The 22502-nt window shown below is 38.4% G+C and overlaps 1 protein-coding gene across 2 annotated transcripts; it reads left to right on the top strand.

The window, feature by feature from the left end:
- The first annotated feature begins 1181 nt into the window (after positions 1–1181).
- Positions 1182–19273, top strand: CASP7 (caspase 7). 2 transcript variants are annotated; one of them, XM_088528624.1, is made up of 7 exons: positions 6553–6696; positions 6793–6954; positions 15386–15534; positions 16383–16511; positions 16985–17160; positions 17604–17742; positions 19009–19273. In XM_088528624.1, exons 2-7 carry the CDS (start codon positions 6920–6922, stop codon positions 19230–19232), a joined length of 852 nt encoding a protein of 283 aa, XP_088384750.1. In that variant the 5' UTR covers positions 6553–6696; positions 6793–6919; the 3' UTR covers positions 19233–19273. The 2 variants fall into 2 exon arrangements, with proteins under 2 accessions (XP_010215551.2, XP_088384750.1); XM_010217249.2 differs by lacking the exons at positions 6553–6696; positions 6793–6954 and adding an exon at positions 1182–1300.
- The last annotated feature ends 3229 nt before the right edge of the window (positions 19274–22502 follow it).

The raw sequence follows: 22502 nt of genomic DNA, 5'->3' as shown, positions 1-22502 counted from the left end.
ATGCTGATGCTGCGGGTATCCTGCTCTTCCTCCTGCCCAACCATGTATTGGGCCACCTGTGGGATAGCACACCTGAGACAATGTTTCCTAATTGACCAGGGAGCAATCACGCCATGCCCCGAAGCAGGACACTTCCTCCTACCCCACCTTCTCAAAAAGAAAGTCAATATATAGCCCTGTTAGCACAGGCCCTGCTCTAGAACTAGTAAATCTGCCCGTGAGGAGCAGGGCATGGTGATAAACGTGGTTGAATTCTTTTTACCACAGGGCGGCCTGGGCCGGGCCTGGCGGCCTCACGGAGGAGGAGGGAACGGGGCGGGCCGGGCCGGGCCGGGCGGCGCTTTCGGTTTCGCTTCTGCCACCGGAGCGGCGCCGTGACAAGGCAAGGCGGGCCCCGGGCCTCCCCCCGCACCCTCCGGACCCTCGCGGTGCTCCGGGCCCGGCCCGGCCGTCCCGGGTTTAACGCCCCGTCCCTCCGCACGCCTCAGCCCGGCCTCGCCAAGGGCCGCGGGCGGCTGCCTGTGGGAACAGGGCTTGGCCCGTGGGTTCGCGGAGGTGCCGGTGCCCCACGGGGCTCTCCGGGGCTCAGAGCGGCCCTTGTCGCCGTGCTCGCTGCCGGGCTGGGCAGTGCAGCCCGCCCGTCTTGCACAGTGCGCGACGAGGCCTTCAGCTGGTGAAGGCTACACGGGGGGTTTGCAAGGCAGGAATAAGGGTGGCCTCCTCCGCGTTAGATGAAATATACATTAGCAAAGTGAAGTATACCTTCCCCTAGGCGTGGGGAAGGGCAGCAGCTGCTGCTGCTGGTCTCCCCAGGGAGAGCCTGGGGCCAAAGGGATCTGGTTTCCTTTCCTACAACCCCTGGTTCCTGCAGGATGGGTGAGGGTGTCCAAGCTCGTGGTGAGGTATTGTGGGGGAAATTGCTGGAATTTGCAAAATAGGCTACAAGATGGCAGGAAAAATATGCCTTTTAATTCCTCAGAAGCATCTTACAACTCTTTGCTTTTCTTGAAGACCATGTCCAGGTATTAATTCATCATTAGAAGAATATAAAATTCATATGAAGGCTGATAAAAGACAGAAGTTAAGAGCTAGGCCACCTAGAAATCATAATGTGTTTTATAGAATTTTTTTTTAATAGTGTTTCTTGAGGGATTCTTACTTTCTCATGCATTTACCTGCAGATGTCAGGACACCAGGAGACCAGTGTTGACTGTTCCACTCAAAAGAGAGGTGAGGTAGACCAAGGTGATGTGATTGATGCAAGACCAGATAGAAGTAGCAGATTCTCACTTTTTGAAAGGTAAGTTACTGCTTTTTTCTTGATGTTATTATATCAGTTATGATACTACTCTTGAAAGAGGACTTTACTGTCCCATTTGCCATGTCCGCAGCAATCCAGATAAATCTAGAGAGGGAGGCCACCATGTAAATTCAGTGTATCTAATCTGTACCCTAAAGCTGAATAGTTATCAGGCTGCTCTCATTTATCGAGACCTAAAATATCACCCAACAGCTTTATTTGGTAGCTAAGAGACCACTAACTTCATTTAGAATCAGCTGTAGTCCATCAACTTAAACATTGCCCTTGGGTGGAGCTTGGAATTAAATATGTCACTAATTACCTGCTTTACTGTATTCAACTCAGCTAATCTAATACATATTGGAATCCCCTGCTGAGTATTTAAGTTGATTTAAAGCCTGAATGTGCTATCTAGGTTGTAGTACAAAGAAGCTTTACTGGGGCTAGAGAGGTAACCTGCTGCAGAATAAATTAAAAATCTTTCTTTTTAAAAAGTGAGATGTTTCAAAGAAGTGTAATATTGCTTTAATTAAAAATACAGGAAATAGGAAGTAGATAATTACAGTAGAGATAGTAGAAAGTAGTAGATAAATGTGATAGAAAATGTAAAAAAATGAAAGGTAGATATGTAGAATTTGCTGTTGAATGTGAAAAACTACTACTTCAGATTGTGAACCTATTGGGTTTAGAGGTCTTTATTACAGACTGCAAATATAAAGACTTATATTTGCATAGAGGTTTTGAGGGTTTTTTGTTTGTTGCAATTAGGTGTTCACATTCAAATGAGCAATTTAATTCAAAGAAACTTTATGGAAAGCATAATTTTAAAGGAATCTAATGAGGATAACAAATGTAGGGCTAATACCTCTTTGCTTCTTATGCAGAAGACTTTTGCAGTTAGATAAAATCACTTGACTTTTCCTTTCTTTCATATTCATGTTCCTGAAGTGTGGTTTGTGATATGCATATCTATTCATTTTTTGTAGATTTCCATGATGCAAAATAGAGAATGCTTGTTTCTAACTTTTGTCTGAAAAAGTTTATTAGTTTTTTCTAAACTTAAAAAATGTGTGTTTTATGTCTGAATTGGTCTTCTTTATATGAGGTGATACACTAATATTATTGCTAAATTGTGCTACTTACAATTAACCCTTTGTGAAGGAAAGAAATTTTTTTTGTGGCATTTTTGTCACATTTTTAATAAATTGTTCAAAGGCATTTGTCTCTTGCAAAACTGCTTGGATATATAACTTGAAATGCTTTTTTTAGAAGTAAAACTCAGATTAAATAAATTTAGAAAGAAAAATAAATACCAAGTAACTGACAAGATGCAACACTAGAAAATGAAGTCTAGAAAATCTTATCAGAGACTTTTGAAGAAGGTGATGATTGTGTAGAAAGGGATGATCTGGTTGACAGAGAATGTCTTAAAAATCTAAGCACACAGAAAGTTGTTGTCTTATAGAAATTAAAACTTGACTTGAAGAAAAACGTGGAATGTGAGAGGATAAAGGAAGAGGGGATATGAGCTGTAAAATCGTGAACCTCGGGGTGAAGGTGACAAAGGAATGTTTGTTTATAACTACATGAAAACTAGGAGTTATCCAGTGAAATGGCCATGTAGTAGACTTAAAGCAACCAGATGGATGTGTTGTTTTACATAAGTTCTAAACAAGTATTTTGCATTAAAGCCCTTAAGCAATGTTCAAAAGAAATTATATAAAGCCCTGGAACAATCCCATTCCATGGGAATATATTCTGCTTCCAGTTTCTGGTGTTGTTTTCTTAACACTTACTAGTAACACTTACTTTTAGTGGGAACCTTTCTGGATCTGTGCCTTTTCCACTTTAGCAGAATGAAATTTATATTGTAGAAAAGGTGTCTAGAAAGCTTTAGATAACTATAACTTTGTGGTTTGTAGTTTTGTGTAGTTTTGTTTTAGCAAGCAAAGAGAAGTGTTTACCAACTGGGCAGTAGTTTCAAGGAAATAATACAGTGTTTCATTTATGTAGCAAGAGAAGTAAATTGAAGTGAAAATCTTCCTTACTGCAGCATGGGGAGGCTCTTCTCTCTTCTGTATGTTTCCTTCACTTGGCAAAAGCGCTAGCTTAACTTTGGTGAGTAAAAAGTGCTTGGAGGGAGAGGTGTTTGACCAAATCTTGAATTAACATTTACCTTTGCTTTGTTTGCTCTAGTGTTTTTAGCCACCAGATGGCATGCTAGCATCACTTTTGCTTACTGCAAAAAAACAGGAAAAAAAAATGTAGTGGGAGAGAAGTTCCTGGGAGATGCAGTTCAGCAAAACATTCTGCTTCAGAAAGCAGAAATAGCAGGATGCTGTCTGGCAAGCTTCAGCACAGCTGTAAATGTTATGGATAAAAGAAAATTGGGCTGATGTTTTGAAGAGATTAATTCTTTTTGTGATGATTAGAAAAAAAGCTGTAAAACTTTCTTTTCTGTTATCTGAGTGCTTTTGTAATATTTTTTTGATGAATTATCTGTAAAAATAGTCTGACTTTCCCACGAGATTTAGTATCTTTATTTTGTGTCTTTCATTAGGGTACTGCATTGGGAGATAAGAAACATGATAGCCAGATATATTTTTAGCATCCAAGTAGCATCATGAAATAAAATGAAGTTCTGATTCCACATTATTAAACAGATTTAGGATTTCTTACATTCATAATTGGTTTGTTTTTTAAATGTGTATCTGAAAATTACGAGCATTTGGTAGACTAGCGTTTACTCTATCAACATTCATAACCATTTGTGGGCTTTAGTGAAGGATAATGTAGTAGAGGGTGAGTGTTAGTAGTATCTAGATACCAATTACTTTCTAATTTAATTTTATGGAAGCATTTGCCTGATGGTTGCTTTAATCCTTTCTTTCCTTCCAGCCCTGCTATCTGTTTCACATTCAATATTCCTCTTTTCCTTTGGAAGCATAAAACAGCTTTCAAAACTATATCTAAAAATTCTTACAAATAACTAGTTATCACTGAAACTCTTTATGCTTCTGTAGTGGCTTTAATTTAGAAACATCAAATGAATTATAACAAGACTTCAGTGAGGAATTGGAGAGACTGGTAGGGTGCCCTGATTCATAGTCACCAAGAGTACATAGGCTGTTTAACAGTGCAAAGCAACAAAACATCTATGAAGTATTTATTGCTGCCAAGTCAGAGCAGTTTAAAAATGGAGACTTCATTTTAATTAAATTGAAAGTCTGCCAAGAAAATCTGTGCAAATTTGGTCTTCCATAGTTCAGCAGTTGCTATATCTGCCAACTAAATGCCCAAGATTTACAAACTAGTGTTTAAATCAAAAAGGATTGCAGGTAAATAGGGCTTTTTTCATCCATATGGTATTTATTGAGGTTTTAGAGCATCGAAGTGCAGATGCTACTGAAGTAGTGTAACTAATTTCATGATCTATGTCTCAATATAGCCATATTTCTCTAAATAGCCTTATCTTTCAAACAAAAAAACTATTTTTGACATTCAGCCTTATAACCTTGCTTTGCATATGGGAAGGCAGAAAAGGGTTAGACTGCTGTTGATTGGTTTTAAACATATTTGCATGAGAATGGATTATCTTGTATAATTCTCATGATACTAGTAAGTTAAGTTACTAGATCACCTAATTTGTTGAGACCTGAATCTCATCAGGAAAATCCCTGATTCAGATGAATAACCAGCTGTAATGACAGCTGTAACAAGACTGGAAAATTGTCTTTGCGTGTCAGCCTTGTGCTTGTGTCATTATTCAGTGCTTTCGAGGAGATATTTCCCACCCATTTTTGATTGCCAGTAGTTTATTTTTATCCAGTTTATAGGAAACTTGTGAGATACATGGTAGAACTGTTGGAAGAATTGTTTCCCAAAGCTTAAGTGTGATATTTTTGTTTGTTTGTTTTTCCTCTTCTCCTCTAACATCTTTATCCATTTCTTAAGTTACCCATTTTATGTTGTTTGGGCTCTTTGGAAGCACTGTGCCTGATCTTATAGATGAATTGCTTTATCTGTAGAGACTTTGCACTTGCTTCGTGGCAGGTGCCTGTGAAGGGCGGTGTCAATGTCAGCTGCTCCTGCCTTGAAATTGGTGTGTTCAAAGCCAAGTGATGCCTTCACTGATACTTCATCTGTTTCAACATAACTTTTCCAGTGCTGTACCATGTTTTTTAGCCACCAAGTATTACAGTTCTTTTTAAAATAAACACCAGTAAGAAAAGTATCTCTTTATCCTTATCTAAGATAGAATAAAAATAACCAGGTTAGCTTTTGCAAAGGAGACGGATGGATGTTTAATTAACTGAAGTTATACTCTGGGCTGGAACTCGGAGATCTGGTCTGAACTCTTGGTTCAGCCTCTGATTTCGTTTATGGCTCTAAGCAATTTGTGCCTTGGTTTACCCTGTAAAGGTATGGGTGTGTTTTTGGTGCGTTTATTTATTTGTTTATTTTTCCCCCCCTCTCTCCTTCCCCTCTCCTTTTTAACTGACTTCTAAGTATCCTGACTTTGATGCTTACTAACCTAAATCACAGCTTCAAAGTCTAGCATGATATCAAATTAATTTTATTTGGAGTTTGTGGGTTCTACTTTACACAAGTGTGTATTCCCACTGAAACACTGAACCTGTAATTTCAGAAACAATACATTCAGACATTTCCTTTTAAACTAGTGGTTGTTTTATTTTATTTTTTGTTAGATCTAGAACCCAGCTTGTAGGGAATGCTCTGGGACTGCTTATGTAACAACTGTTTAAAACTGACCAGTGCTTGTACTTTCCCCTTGGAGACTTTCAGTGTACTTTATGGGAAATGCCCAAGTACCTTGAATTGCATCCAGTCCAAAGTATAAGAAGTCATTAATTTGCAGTGAGTATTTGTTTTCAGTCTCCTTAGAGACCTTCTCATGTGAAGCATAGCCAACACTGAGTTATTCTGTATCCTTCCCTGTATTTATAGCAATCACAGTAGCAAGTCAAGAATCAGAATTTCTTTTATCTCCTTCATAGCAGTAAACTTGTGTTAATCACTCAAAATAGGGAGGAGAACTACTATGCAATGTAAATTTTTTAAGCCACTAACAACAAATGAATCCAAATTTGTAATAAATCAGAACTGTAAGAGTAAATACATATTTTAAAAGTTCTGTGAATTACAGTGAAAAAGGGATTTGTAAATGGTGTATGCCAGAGTTGTTTGTTTTTAGAGAGGTTGTTTGTGTAAATATTGTAGGGATGGTGTATAATCTCCTGAGAGAAGGAGGACAGGTTATTAACAGTTTGCTATCTCATGTCCTACCTGAAGACCCGCTCTGTTTTCCTGCAGTCTCGTGCTGGGGCAGTGTGGAATCAGAGCGATGGGGCTGTGTTTTGTGCCTGTCAGCATGGGTAGGTCAGGCCTGCGTGACCTCAGCTTGCAGGCAGCAGCCGTGGAGGGTTGAATAGCCCCACAGAAAAGTCCAGCGTGACCCACTGCTGACACAGGCGAATCCTTGGGCCTGAACACAGAGCATCCCGGTCCAGCCTCCGACGTAGCCCTGAGCATGGTGGCTCCGCGCGCTCCCGGAGGAGATCGCGCCTGCTCCTGAGCACGCCGTGAAGCTCTTCTCCGATGCAGTGCGGAGTGCCCTTTGATGATGAGCCCAGGTACTGTAGAGTGTGAGGTAGCGCCTGCCTTCCTTCTCTGCTGCCTTTTTGGAAGTCTCAGGAATCAATATCCAAGAAGAGTTTAGCTTATTTCAAGCTAACTATAACTCTACTGGCGTTTTGCAGTTGCTAATCCTAGCCAGAATGTTCTCTGAGAAATAATTTTTTTGAGATTTTGCTTTATTCTGGGTAATTTTCCATGCTGCCCATATAGAAACATACTGGTTAATTGTTGCTCGTTCCTGTGAGAGAGGAGAGGAGCTTTCTCTTTTATTTTATGGAATAAATGAGAATTGCCGATGTACACTATACTACTAGGATGTGGTCCCACAAGATTTCAATTTCCAGAATGCCAATGGAAAGCATGTACGTGCAGGTTTTGTAGAAATGAGCAGAAAGCCTTTCAGCAAGCAGCAGTATGCATTATCTTTTATTTGTAAAACTTTACCTTTTGAATGTTATTTGAATGCTACGTTGCATAACAGAGTCCTGCACTGCAGATACATTGCAGGAAAATATTTAGGAACCTGAAGATGAATTGCCAATCAAGGGTTGAGAGGCTAGAGCTTAATTTCTCTTGTCCTCTTAGCTGCCTGTGTTACGCCCCAAAATTGTCATGTATGTTGTAAATCACTCTTAAAATGACAAGTGCCTAAAGACTAAGAAATTGCTGCCAGGCTTTTCTCTTTTTTTCCCTCTGTCCTGTTAACAGTGAACACAATATTAGACATAATAGAGTGTTTCTGATCCTTTTTTTACAAAGTGAAGCTGGTTCCATCTGTTTCATTTATATGTAATAAATAAAATTGCAGCCACAGTTTTGATTTTGGATTATGTTCAGCCTGTAGCATGTAGTTCAGAAGGACAGGAAGGCACATTTAAATGTAACTAACAATCCCAAGACTGTATATATACAGTGTACAAAGTGTGTCAGAAGTTATACCCTAAGACAGTGCTCCCAGGCGGTGGGAGCACACAGGTAACATTACTGGATACTTCTGCCAAATAGAGCAACTTGATAAGCTACTGTTATCCTGACTGTTAAACCAAGATCCAGAGACTTTTAAGGCTATTATTTACTTCAATAAAGTAAGTTCTGTGGGCTGCAGCTCTGCCCATTTTACAGCTGACATTAAGCCCTTTATGCGTGTACAGGGTTATTTATCTATTCAGAGAAGCAAATGTGCAATAATCATAAATAGGATTTTATGGCATACTGGTGTCTCTGCACTGAGATCCACTGTTAACCTCCATAGTGCACAACTGCCTCTCCCTCAGGCAGTCGTTTCCACCAGGAACATGGCAGTAACCCACGTGCTCTGGACCTAGGGATTTTACATACGTGTGATTGCTAAGGATAAATAAAAGCTATTAAATTAATTCTCTAGCTTATTGTATATGGAAGTCCCTATGTAAAGAAGCCATGATAACTGCAATTGCTTTATGAGGCAAGTCTGTCTGGGCTCTATTTTGTAATGGAGAACCTAAGACTTGAAAATGTGGATTTACTTTCTGTATTTTATTTTTTATTTAACAGTTTACATTAACAAAGCAAAGCACAGTTAACATATAATCTTAATAAATTTTCTGAAGAATTTTCTGCAAAATCTGTAGCAATACTGCTACCTAAGTCACAATAAGAACACAAGTAGGTTAATGATATGATACTCTTATACTGAATTAATGAACGCAACCTGCCTTAGGCAGAGAAATTTATTAATGATTTCTGAGATCTCTCGCAGCCCTACTATCTTTGATTCTGTAAAATTTAACCTTGAGTCTTTTCCAGACATCAGGCATTTATGGTTTTACTCTAATGCATTGAAGATCCAGTGCTGATCATATGAACTACTCTATTTCTCACTGTTTTCTTAACCTTTTTAAGGCTATTTATGCAATACTTTTCTTTAAAAATCAAACCTAAGGATAATCTTTAAAGCTATAAGGAAGTCTGGGAATTTCCTGAGAAACAAGTGCAGTCTTCATTATCTTCCTGGTTTGAGTTTCATCTGAGCCAAAGACTTTGAAACTGGCCTTCCTTAGTGAGCTGAGAGTCTGTCCAAAGATGTTCTCAATAAATGACAAACTGAATGGCACTTAAAAAGGCCTGGGATCTAAATATTTGTTATGGCCCTTTTCCTGACCGGATGGTGTTTGTTTTGCTGCCTGATGAGTCCTGTTGGCTTTAGCAAGCCTGCTGCTAGGAGCAGGGTTGGGCGCCTTCAGGAGGACGTGTGTGATGGGACAAGGGCAGCGGCTGTTACGTTTCAGTGCGTCCCTTCCCAAAAGGGGCTCTGGAGGTTCAGACACTGGGGCAGAGCAGGGCTTGAAGCAGCAGACAGTGCCCAGGCCGTAGGGGTCACACTGAAAAATAGAAACCTTAGACTGCAGTGTTACCAGGCTGGCATTTGGCCATCATGTAAAACTTCATGAAAAGGAAAAACAGGAACACTAAAAGGATCAAAAATCTAGGACTTCCTGAGTGATTTTTATTGTTCTCTGTTGTATTGCTGATGTTGTGTTACTGCAGCCTAAATCACTGCTGATGGATTTTGTGCATTTTTGTGCAAGACCAAAATAAGCAATATTAGTGAATACCGTCTAGGTGCTTTGGGGGAAAATTTTGTGTTCTGTTGTCTAGGACCCTTCTAAATGAAAATTTCTATTATGTTGAAAAGATTCTGACTTTAAAATTAGAAATTTCTTTTATTTTCCTTCCTTGTTTTTCCGGTTCATATTTAGGAATAGCCTTCTCTAAGGGCTGGTTATGTTGTAGTGCTAGTCTACCAAAGTCAATGGGTCACCTTAAAAATGTTCAGCCAGTAGAGATTTTTGTAGGGACATTGAAAGTATGCAATAGTACTTGAACACTCTCCTGCGTTATTGAAGGTCTATCACGAGGCAATTGTTTGAACTTTTAAACTGCTTTTCAGTTTACTGTAATACCAGTACATAATTTAAAAATTCATTCACCTTCATTAAAAAGAGATTGTGAGGGACTATTTTTTTTTTAACATAGTTTACAATTAGATTTAAGCTCTGTCAAGGGAGTGGTTGAAAAGGCATTAACAGCAGACCCTCTACAGAAGGATGCAGTGGTAAAAGGAAGTTATTTTAGGTTTTTGTTCTGTCCTTTTGATGTGGAAAGCCTTCTGCCATCCTCTAGGACCTTGCTGTAGGAGGAGGTCTAGGCAAATCGTGCTTAAAACCATGGCCAGCTCGGCATCCCATCATAAAGTTGGAACAGAACAGTTAAAATCCTTTAGTAGTAGTTAGATTAGAATTTGTGTGATATGAATAAATGCCATATAGATGTGTATGTATATGTTTATACACATATACATTTTTATATACACATTTGCTTTTACATGTTTATATATTTTATATAAAAAATACTGTATTAGTAATGTGTGTTATGGTTAATATGTAGTCCTTATCCCATATAGTTTCTGCTATCTGATTAGTAAGAGATTTCACATTTTTAAAAAGCCAAGCAATTCAAGTAAAGACACATTCTCCCTGTCCAGAAATGTTGCGGCTTTGCAAGCTAGATGCAACATTAACAGGAAAAGACAACAGCATAATCCATTATTTGCATGCTGCTCTAAATCTGCATGTCACTTTACCAAAGTGGATGTGACAAAGAACAGAGAGTCTGCCTTAAAGAACTTGAGATCTAAAAAATCTCTAGTCAGATTTCACGAGTGTCCTGTGCTTGTTGTTGCCAATAGATTTCAAGAGCAGGAAATCCAAAGAAAGGTGAGTGTGCAGTAAATATGGATGTAGTAAATATGGTGAATTTAGATTGAATAAAAATATTAAAGCTAGAAGTTTGGAAAGAAGGTTGTGAAAGAGTAAACTTTTTTTTTTTTAAAGGTAATCATTTTCTTTTTAACAAAACCCTGTTATCAGTTATTAAAGGGTAGCCACAAAAGTCCCTAATTTTCCTGTGAGTAAGAGGGAATATATCTGCTTCCTAAGCCCAGGTACACTCATATAGTTTCATTTTTAGAGTTCTCTTTGGTTAGACACATTAGCTTCCTCTTGGGGGGCGGGGGGAGCAGAAAAAAAATATTGTAGAGCAAAGAATTTGAAGCTTTCAGAAGAGCTTTATGGACTGTAAGTTATCATGAGTCTTAATCACTGCTCATACTTAGGTGTCGTAAATGCCTTGCTGTAATGGTCTCTACCCTAGAGAAGGCATTTTCTTCCTTTTAATGTTCCCTTTTAGCCACTCTACCCACTTGCCCAACATGGCGCTGGCAAGAAGAGGACCCAGCCCTAGAGCAGACCTGCTCTTTTTAGAGCAACAGCCTCTTGCAGACACTGGCCCTCACACTTTGCCCAGAGTGCAGCAGTGCTGAGCTCTCCTCATGGTATGCTGGCTTTCCCCCTAAGCATTGGGTAATGTTTAGGAAATGTGAGTTCAAGGTGATAAACATGCAGATCTCCCATGGAAATATATCATGCTACGCTTGGACTTGAGCTGACAGTTCTCACTGAATTGCTTGGAGCTCTGGAGGACTCGCAGACCTGAGCCCAGGAGTTGGGTGTTGTAGGTGAGAGATGTGATAAGGAACTGGAATATCCAAGGAAGCACACTGCCTTTTATTGCACTAATGTGAAATTCCAATATACAGCAGGAAGGGGAAAGTATGATGAAAAAACCAAAGGAGAAGAAATTACTGGTGCTAGGAGACTCCTTTAAGCAAACTGGTCAAGAGTTTTACATAGCCTTTGTTTAAATGCTATTGGGGCATCTTTAGCCTTTTAAACCCTTAAATCCCAGTATCCTTATACATTAAACTTACGATTTATTCACAGTGGAACAGGAAAGGAAGTTTATGATGTTAGCTAGCAGTCCTGCAGGCGGTCAGGATCAGAGACGAGGTTGGTGCAATTTAATGCATCTCAATTGACTTTTATAGAATTTTAGCCATTCACAGTGATGAGAAATTTGGTCTTTGGTATTGAAAACTTCAATAACAGAATACTAAAAATCAAGCTTTCCCATACTATTTATTTTTGAAATGTGAGAAGTTGATAGCAATGATTTTCCCAGGGCTGACACCGATAAAGAGTAGCCTTCATGAAGCTGCGTTCCCAGACAACGTATGGTTGTCAAGTCTAAGGCCTAGATTTAGAGACGCAGTAAAGATGAAAATGTGTGAGCTCTCTGAGCCTGCCAGAGCGGCATTTCACTTCTGTTCAACTCTTGACCAAAAGGAGAGAACATGAAATGTGTGAGAGTGTGATAGGGGGAATATTTCTCTAAGGAAAAAGAGGTGGAGCACAAACGGAGTGAGTAATTACGGTGCAGTTACAATTAAAAATTAGAGAAAAAGGGAACAATCATAAAATACAAATTTACATTTAGTCTGAAGAAGTTTTAATCCAAAAAGAGGTAAATAAAAAGCACTAGATATCAGGTAGTTAGAAATAAAATGAGAGACAAATAGTTTAATAAAACATATAATAAACCTGTGGAAACCCTATAACATTCTTGTTTTTATTTCTGTTTGTTAGCAGACTTTAAGAACAACATCTGCTAAAGTTTATATTAGCATGTACCCCGTTTAAAGGTTAGAAAATAAAAATGTATCTATAGAACTTCATGCTGCAAGGCACAGACAGAATTCTCCCTTATGGGAAGTTTTCTTTAAGGACTATTATGTATGTAGTGATTACATTATTGTTTGTTATTGCAAGGACTGATTTTAGCTGGTTTAAGCTGTAGAGTGGAACCTGACTGATCAGTCAGTTCAGTCCAGTTGGGCAGTTTCTATATCCTGCTCTTTTGGCACAGAGAACAGAAGCTTCAAAAATAATCAGGTCTGGACTGCAGATCCAAATTACATATATATGTGAATATATATATACACACACATATCTATATATATGCATGAGGTTTGCTTCCTTAGTCATCCAGGTTGGATGGGTACCAAGAGCTTTCTGGAACTCTTTTGTTTTCTGCCAGTAAATAAATCGTAGGCGTAAACCTACAGTAAATGTGGCTGCTTAGTACCTGATATGCTCCTTCCTCTTAGAAGGAATCATTCAAGCAGAACTACATCCTCCTCTGGAAAGGTAAGGAGGAATGAAAAGGATAGGCTGCCTAGTGCTGTAACCATACAGCAGAGGCCATCTGTGGCACTTGGCATTGTACAGCATGGATTCTGGCCTGTTTTGGGGAATACCAGCAGTTGCTGCATCCCTTAAAGCCTGGATATTTCCTCATGGATGTGGGCACGTGCCAGAGGTCAGGGGCAATACTGTTTGGCTACATAATTATGCCACTTAACTTGACTTGCATTTTCAATCAGGTTTTTTGCATGGTAAGAGGTCTGTGTGACTTCTGAAGTAGAATTAACTCATCCGCCACATTTCAGAAAAATGAACAGGGTAAGGTGATATTGTACCACTGATACAGATCTGTTTTGAGAGTTTATAACTGTTCCTGGTCTGCACATGACTGGAAATTTGGATACACACACCTTTTAAAAAAAAAAAAAAAAAAAAATCCTGTGGTATGTGGCAACCACTGTTAGTCATAGAGCTTGCCTAGGAAGTCAGTGAAGCCTGTAGAAGCTCCAATCGGATGTGCACTGTTAAAATTAGCCTCTTCATTGACCCCAGTCATTGTTTATTGTTCTGAAATTTCTTTTCCTCTTTTTTTGCCAGCTATCTGTGTAGCAATACTGTACCAGAGGGATTTTTAGTTTAAAATAAGGAATCTCTTTGAAACTCTATTGTGGTATTAACATCATCCAGCTATGGATAATTCTTGAAAATGGTTGAAGTCTTTTCCTGAGGCAAAGTGTACTTAATTATTGCTCCCAGAGCCCTCTAGCAGCAGCAGTATGTGAAGAGAATACCAATACTTGCCATTTGCTAGCAGAAATGGTGCTACCCAAGTATCAAATGAAATCCTCAAGTGGAGACCATTCAAAACCTTATTTTGAAGTCTGTATGAGAGGACTAAGAGATGATATGAGTATGGTTACAGGTGGAAGAGTACAGAGAAGGTCTACCAAATACAGCTATTAAGCTTGGCCTTTTATAACAGCAGGAGTTTACTCAAGGGAAGACTGTTATAAAATTGAATTACAGTAGCATATCAAAATGAGGAATAATCTAGAGCAGGTTTGTTATGGTTTCCCATTTGTCTTTTCTCTTAGTAGTTGAAAAAAGGGAACACTTAGAGCTAAAGACAGCAATTCTTAAATTGAGAAGGTAAGAAAATATTTTCTAAACATTCAAATCAATTGGCAGCAATTTCATGTTTACAGGCTATAATTGAAGCAAATAGCTAGTAATCCTTCAGAAAGGCTTAGGTGTGAGAATAATGAAAATAATTGAATTTATTTTTAACGTAACCTCAATTAAGTTTCAAACAAACTATAGTAGCTTGCGCAAATAGAAGGGGCTGTGTTTCCCTCTAAGATATCAGCAAGAAATATACTGGAAGCAGGCTGCTGGGCTACACTTTCTTCTGCTCTTTCTGGATTGTTATTTTTAATCGAACCTTCTCCAAAAACTTTGTCTTGCTGGGGTGGAATCAGACTGTAGTATCTCACTGGCTTCAGTTCTGCTTGAGGAGATCTAACCATGTCAGAAGCTATCTGCTTGGACCAAAAGTCTATTCTAAAACTCCTAAAATGCCGGCGAGTTCCTCATGCTTGTCATGCAAGAGTGTCAAATGATGACCATAACTGGTTTGGATGCTTAATACTTCATTTAGGATAAATTTGATAAGGTTCATGCTCTCCTTCTGCATCTCTTTCAAAATGAATTAGAGCCCCTCATATTTCAGGAAAGTCTGAGGTTGGGGTTGTTCTAATTGCATTTAAGATACAGATGATTGCAGTAAATGCATTTAACTTTTGCATAGGTTCTGACTATTGTCAGACCAAGTTAATGCAAGAGCTATTCACATATGTAAACTTTTATAAGCAGAAAATGCCCTGTGTTCCTCAAAGAATTTAGAGGGGGCTGTTGACTTTAAGCTTGTTGAACTTGGAATCACTGCTAAGAAAGCCCTAACCTCTTACTAGCTGTTTGTAGCCATGGTTAAAAAAGCACCTAAGTCCAAGACCCTAGTCTGCAAAAAGTTACTGCCAGCCTGACCTAAGTTTTAGGCCATTTGTTTCATCTGTGAGATTCAGGTCAAGGTCTGAATATACTGTTACTGGTTACTGTTCAATCTAGGGTGGTTTTGCCATCATCAGAGTCCAATACTATACAGCAACTGCTGCATGAGAATCACAAGATTCAATAGAAGAATTATTATCTTTAATCTCTATCTGAAGTATAAAGGAACGCAAATATTAAGAAGACGAATTAGGTAGGCAGCCCTAATGGTGTGAATCAAGATAAGCAACCATAGTGCATATGACCAGCTACTAATAGTGTTTTCCTTTGGTTCACATAGAAAAAGGAAGAATGGAGAAGAAGAGCAGCCCAAGTCTTCTCTCAGTAATCAGTACCGAATTGTTACACCCACGTTCCAGTATAACATGGACTACAAGAAAGTTGGGAAGTGTATTATTATAAACAACAAAAATTTTGAGGAGAAAACAGGTAACTCTTTTTTCTTTGATATTCACTACAAGTTTTTAGAGGTTTTACTCTTTCATTAACACACTTGTTACTTATATGTTTGTATTAGAACGGCTCTTGGCATCTCCTTTGCAGCTCGAACATCCTTGTGGGTGTCTGTTTAGAGCGAGGTCTGTCAGCTTGAAACTAAACCTTTGCCGCAAGTTTAAGGTTCTGTCATTAAAATTTGAACTACTGCAACAGCAGCCCATGTTGTGACTTCTCTGTCACCAAGCTACAGCTAAAAGACACAACTGCATGTTATTCACATGGTTCTATTTTGTGGACATCGTAGTGGAATTTCTTACCAATATAGAAAGATACCTCAGGAAATAAGATTAAGTTCAGCTTTATATGGGGTTATAACTGCAGGTTTATTTTGCTTCAATTTCATAGTTTTTGGTAGGGATTTTAAAGGTATTACTATGAGTGTGGTTTTTTGTTGTGTCTGTTTTTATTTTGTTTTTGTTTAACACTGTTCAACACTCTCTAAACTATTCTTGAAATGCCTTATGCATGTATTATATTACATAGCCAAAAGGAGATACGGTGCAAAATGCTGGGAGTAAGCAACATTTGTCAGGACAAGATGTATTTTGTCATTGAAGCTTGCCTTTCTTGCATTAAACTGAATCTCACAATTTTCTTTGAATGTAAGCAGGTTATTTGAGAAAGTTATTAAAAGATTGTGCTTTAAAACAATGTCACCATGACATTGGTGTCAATGTCATCATGTCAATAAATTGTAAACCTGGGAAGTTACCTATAAACCTATGAGCTGTTTTAAATTGTTTTATATGCCATCAACTGTATTATTTGTTTTCTGACAGGAATGGGCACACGCAATGGCACCGATAAAGATGCTGGAGATCTGGCTAAGAGTTTTAGAAGTTTGGGTTTTGAGGTTTGCATACACAATGATCGAAGCCGTGATGATATTGAAAAATTACTGAGGCAAGGTAATAATTAAGAATCATAGGATAGTTTAGGTTGCAAAGGACATCTGAAGGTCATCTAGTCTACCCCCCTACTTAGAGTAAGTTAAATTAGATCGGGTTGCTTAGGTCCCGTAAAGTGCAATTTCCTATGTAGGAGGATTTGGTTTCGTCCTCCCCACCTCTTTCTTCAACATAAATTCACATATGTACAATTTTCTTGTATTTTCCTCATGCTAAACTGAGGAGTGTGGTTCATCATGCCTATTCCAGTGGGCTAGGCTCACTCAGGTGAAGAGTGTAGAGATGTACTCATCACACTATTGAAAATTGACTTGTGCTATCTTCATCTACTGCTTTTTCTGTGCCTTCCATTGATGTAGATACCAGTAGATAGTAGATACCAAGTAGATACCAAGATACCATTGAAAGATATATTTGCTAATTGACATTTTAAGATATTGCTTCCTTTGGGCTAAATGGTGTTTGATTTACAGCTGCTGAGGAGGATCATGGTGATGCTGCTTGTTTTGCCTGTATCCTTCTAAGCCATGGGGAAGAAGGCCTTATCTATGGCACAGATGGACCCATGGCAATCAAAAGTCTGACTGCACTCTTCAGAGGAGACAAATGTAAAAGCCTTATAGGCAAACCCAAATTATTTTTCATTCAGGTAATAGCCTTAAGGTAAATATAACATGTTTCCCCACTGCAATAGTAATATTTTATGTTGTTTGTCAGTTCTAGAAGGGTCTGTAAGTTAATGTATTATGTAATAATTGAGTGCTGAGGACAACGCTAGAAAATTGGTCATAGTTTAGAGTAAGTTGGATATTGCACTGACATGAATGCTGATTTAGCATCTTGATAATCCTTTGATGTCCAGAGCTTGCAAGACCACTACTTACCTTACCTATTTTCAAATATAGTTCTTCCTGTAAAGTTAGTCATGGCCAGCCACTTTTTTCCATAAACATTATCACTAAACACTTAAATAACTTGAGGCACTACTTTTCTGTTTCTAATTCATGCAAAGTACTTCTTAAAGCTGTGCCAGTTTAAAAAAAAAAAAAAAAAAGAAAGAAAGTGTTAGTGGCTACTTCTTTGCTGTTTCAGGCATGCCGAGGCTCTGAATTTGATGAAGGGATACAGACTGACTCTGGGCCTGCAAATGACAATCTGGAGACAGATGCTAATCCTAGATACAAAATTCCAGTAGAAGCAGATTTTCTGTTTGCATATTCCACTGTGCCAGGTAAAATAAATGAGAATTTAAAAAGTCAGCAGGGAAAGCCTAACAACTTGCAGTCATTTTTGCTTGCACTATTTGTATCTCTAAATTAGACATGCATTTTTACACTTACATTTTCAGCTCATCGGTATGAATAAGTAAATAAAAAAGAAGTAGAATCATGCTCTATGAAAAACTCTTTCAAACTTTTAAAATTTTCTCTTGAGCACTCTTACCATTTTTTATTTTGGGAGAATATAAATAGAAGTGCCATATTGGTTTTCATTACTGTTCAGAAACTGAATGTACCATGGTTAGCACCCTTCACTCTTTTAGTGAAGACTTAGAATCTAAGGGAAGTACTCCCACTATAGTGCTATGGAGCTAACAGTATGGAAATGCTTGTCACAGAAGCAGTACTTCGAATAAGATACTTGGCTTCACACTGCTAGCTATGTATGGCAGTTGTCATCACAAATCAGTTATCCTAAGTACTTGTTGAAGATTACTCTTTAAAAAAAATAATAATAATCTGAAGCAACTTCTTCAGGAGACAGTTTGGAGGTAGAAGATGAACTTCTTTAATTAGAGTAATCCCTATAGCTTGAAAAAATAGCTGCTTTTTTCTTTAGGTTTTCAATTGACAGTTTCCAACTGTAATAGTTATGTAAAGCATGTTAGTTCTGCAGAACTTGGTGTGTCTATACCTTACCTGTAACAGCTGCAGTTAATATTTCCACCAGTACTACAGACTGACCTTCTTTGATGCTTTGTACCTTGGTGGATAAATCACATAAGTCCCTGGAGTGGTGCCTGTCCCCCCCCACCTTCTATGGTAGCTGAAACTGGAACAGCAGCAATATGGCCCAGATTTTGCAGGGCAGAGAAGGCACGGACACTACAGGAGGCAGATGTGATGCTATCTTGGGAATCCTGTCCTTCAGAGGTCCCATTTTAGTGAGTAGGTTGAATGTGAGTTCAAGGCAGGAAGAAGCGTAACAGCACAAAGTGTATTCCTGGAAAGGAGAAGCATGGACTCTCTTCTTGCATTTTCACAAAGCATCGTGCTATAGTGCTGAGACAATCAATGAGATAGGAATACACAATATTTTCAGCTTCAGTGTGTCATACAAGTGATGAAAATTAAACTTTCCATTTGTGTAGTTACTCCTTCACTCAGAACCTTTCACATAAATTTATACCTCTGTGCTGTTCCACTTTTTAGTACATGGCAATAAGGAAAAAGAGGTAAAACAACTCACTGTACCTTCTTCCCTCTTTTTCTGTTAGGTTATTATTCCTGGAGAAATCCTGGAAGAGGCTCTTGGTTTGTGCAGTCTCTGTGCTCTGTCCTAAATGAGCATGGAAAACAACTGGAGATCATGCAGATCCTCACGCGGGTCAACTACGTGGTGGCCACGAATTTTGAGTCGCAGTCGGATGACCCACGCTTCAGTGAGAAGAAGCAGATTCCCTGCGTGGTCTCTATGCTCACTAAAGAACTTTATTTCTGAAAACATTTTAATGCAGCCAATGGCATGAGATCAGGGTGTGCCATTGAGGGGGCAGTCTTGATGATAAATCATCGTAGCACAGTAGCATGTTTTTTAATGATAGAAATGTAATTATACTTGATTTTTATATTGTATAAGCTGGGGTTTTTGGAGCATGGGTGATATGCAGGATCTTAATGAGGAAACAAATGCCTTTGGCCAGTCATACAGAAAGCACTAATTACCTTGTCTTGATTTTCCTTAGTGTGACTATCTTCATTTATGGGTGCTGAAAATGTATGTATTCAGCCTATAAGCAAAGAAAGCTTCCAAAATTACACCTATCTTCCACTATTACTTCATACTCAAGAGATGCTGTGAACTTTTCTTTTGTAATGTTCAACTGTTATGTCCCATTATGTGTTTTTTTATTACTTTTTTATTTATCCCCACCGCCGTTTCTTTCTCCATCTAATTTCATTCATGTTTTGGTTGTCGTTTTTTTTTTTTCTTTTTTTAATCTTCTATTGCTCTTGGTGTTTCATCACTCGGAAGAGGAAACCTTTCGGTGTTTGCTGCTTCATAGGCTGAGTAGAGTGAAAAATGTAACTTCAGGAACCAATGTTATCATCGGCTAGGAGGAAGGACAGAGAGATCACAAATTGCATCAGCATTAGGATTAAAGGAAATTATCTTGGTGGTTGGTTTTTGCTGTTCAGTTCTCACATTCACTAAACACTCCAGACAGTAAAAATAAGTCCAAACATGAAGCTAAGAAAATTGGCAGTGTTCCTTTTTAGCTTCCGGTGGGAATCAATGGAGTTGTGTTGTTTTGTTCCATGTTGGTCCTTTGTTTTCTCTTTGTGTTTATGGTGCTTGTTGCTGTCGGGGGGCAGGGGTGTTGTTTTGTTTTCTGGCTTAGGAAATAGTTGCTATATTTTTCTGTCTTGTGAAAGGAGGAGAAATTTTGGTGATCTAAGGTTCAGATACCAGATCAGTAAAGGTTGTTCCTTCTGACTAATTGTTCATATGTTGTGCCCACTGCTAATAGGAGTGGACATGGCAATCCCAGAAAGCAGATTTTTTCCATTTTACAATCATAAGACTTCAAATTTTCTATTGCTAAATTATTGGCTCACGAAACAGTGACTTTGGAAACTTCCTAAGGGCATCATATTATGGGAGTGACCAGTGACAAATTGAATTTCTAGCAATTTAAGGACGTTTCTGGGTCTAATATGTGCAGTCCCCTTTTGTGAGCATCATTAGTGAAGGCAATTTAATTGCTTTGTGCTTAATTAGAAAGCCAAATCTACTTGGGTATGGTTCTGGCATAAGGTGGGTAAGTTAAGAATCAATATTTGTAGATAGTTTAGCTGAATAGCATATAAATGTAACAAATGGAAAAATTCAAAATGAAAATCTTTCTGAAGCTAGAACTGGAGGAGTTCTTACTAAAATGCTGGAATAAAGAATCTTTCTTTGTAAATGACAGCTAAATGCTAGAATAGCTGGGACCTGTGTTGATTCAGGTTTTTCTACTTGGAGGAAAAACAAGCTTGCTTAGTGATTCAGAAATTTTGAACCAACAGGAAGTTAATGATAAAGATCTTGTTCTAGAATTTTAAATGCTGAATTGCTGGAATTATGTCTCTCAGTAATAGATGGAGGTTTAGGTTTAACTTCTGTTTGAGGAGTTTGCAAAAACTGGGAGTATTTACTTCAATAGAAACCAGTAGTGCCTTTCTAGCTATGTGTTGTCTTGATACTGTATTTTGGAGTTACGATAGTTATATTGCATTTGTACTCTTTATATTCTCTCTAGAGTTTGTAACTAGCTCAAAAAGCAAATTTATTGTTTTGGTTAAACTGATAAATGAATAGATAGTCACCCTTTTTCCGATTAATGCACTCCACATTTTTAGAAAATTCTGTAAGAAGTTAGGTGCATAGTAATTAGTGCCAAGTTACTTTTATTACTATTATAATTATTTTCCTACCAGTACTGTGATAGAGGAGCATATTTTTTCAGAAGTCAAATTTTAAATTTGTGTGAATTAAATGACTATTTTATGGTAAACTTGAGCATGACACTAGTAAAGACCTTTATTAAAAAAAAAATGAGTATCTGCCTGTTTCACACTTAATCTAGTGATGTGAAAACACATCAAAATACATCTCGGAACTTTTCTCAGAGATTCTACTTGATCTTCAGTATCTTTGTCTTGACAAGATTTCCACACTCAGGTGAAGTCTTCTTTAGAAGAGTGAGGTAGCTTTGGAGGACTGGGACTAGGCAGGCCAGGTGCTCTCTTCGAGTGAAGCAGAGTTGTTGAGCGGATTTTGATGGAACTATCCTGAATTACCAGGCCTGAAAGTCTTGCCTAAAGCTTATAATGTCTTTACAGAGTAAACTAGTTAGTGATCTGGCCAATCATATTAAAATGCTTTTCCTATTGCTTCTGGCAAATAGCCTTGACTTAAGCTAGTTTTCTGATATTAAACTTTTAACTGTAACTTACACTAATATAGAGGAGCTCAAAAGGCATCATTCCTTGTGCTGGGACCAGATAGAGCTAGCTAAATATTGCTCTATCCCTGCTAGATAGGCCACTGCTTTAAACCATGTCCAAATATTATTGTTAGTATTACTCAAGAATGAAAATTCCCAATAGCCAGCATCACATCAGACTAGTGATGTGTTTACCTGCCGATATGGTGATAGCCAAATAGCCCTAGGGAGAAAGGAGACCTTGTCCTCCGGCTTGCGCAAGATCAGGCAGCTGAACATGACTTAAAGCTGTAGGGCATTTTAGCCCATTTTCAGTTCAAATTTATAATGATTTTCTGTCTAAAAGCATTTCCCTTGATATTTGCAGGCTTAGTTGAACTCAGTTAACTAAGTGTGGGGTGACAGGGCTTACTGTAGGTAATGATTTGCTGGCATCTCTGCAGAGAAGCCAAAAAAAGGACCTAGGAGTGAGATCAGTAATAAGTTGACGTGATATCATAGGCATTCTGCTCTGGGGAAAAGTAGGGGCAGTTTAGAAAGCTGAACCAACAAAACAGCGTGGGTGGGCTCCCCCCACCTCTTTCTGCTTGGAAGACGTTTGACTGGTTCGGATGTGTTCCTTAAAATGAACTGCAGAGATCACTTTCAGCTGGGTTTCCCCTTTCAGAACAATCTTTTTTTATTTTTTTTTAATTTTTTGCTTCCCATGGTAGAAATGGGAATTTCCTCATGGGTCATATTTCAGGGTGTTTGTATTTATGCAAGGGTTATAAGAAGGC

The sequence above is a fragment of the Tinamus guttatus genome, unplaced genomic scaffold, assembly GCF_059628265.1.
Source record: "Tinamus guttatus ecotype Peru unplaced genomic scaffold, ASM5962826v1 Tinamus_guttatus_pri_ptg000314l, whole genome shotgun sequence".
Classification (NCBI taxonomy): Eukaryota; Metazoa; Chordata; class Aves; order Tinamiformes; family Tinamidae; genus Tinamus; species Tinamus guttatus.
This window is presented reverse-complemented; position numbering and strand designations above follow the sequence as displayed.

Excerpts from the sequence above, each read along its gene's own strand:
- CASP7 (XM_010217249.2), top strand. The coding sequence starts at position 1,182 with ATGTCAGGACACCAGGAGACCAGTGTTGACTGTTCCACTCAAAAGAGA. Across the intron at positions 1,301-15,385 it reads AGATTCTCACTTTTTGAAAG|AAAAAGGAAGAATGGAGAAG; the intron begins GTAAGTTACTGC and ends TGGTTCACATAG. Across the intron at positions 17,161-17,603 it reads CCAAATTATTTTTCATTCAG|GCATGCCGAGGCTCTGAATT; the intron begins GTAATAGCCTTA and ends TTGCTGTTTCAG.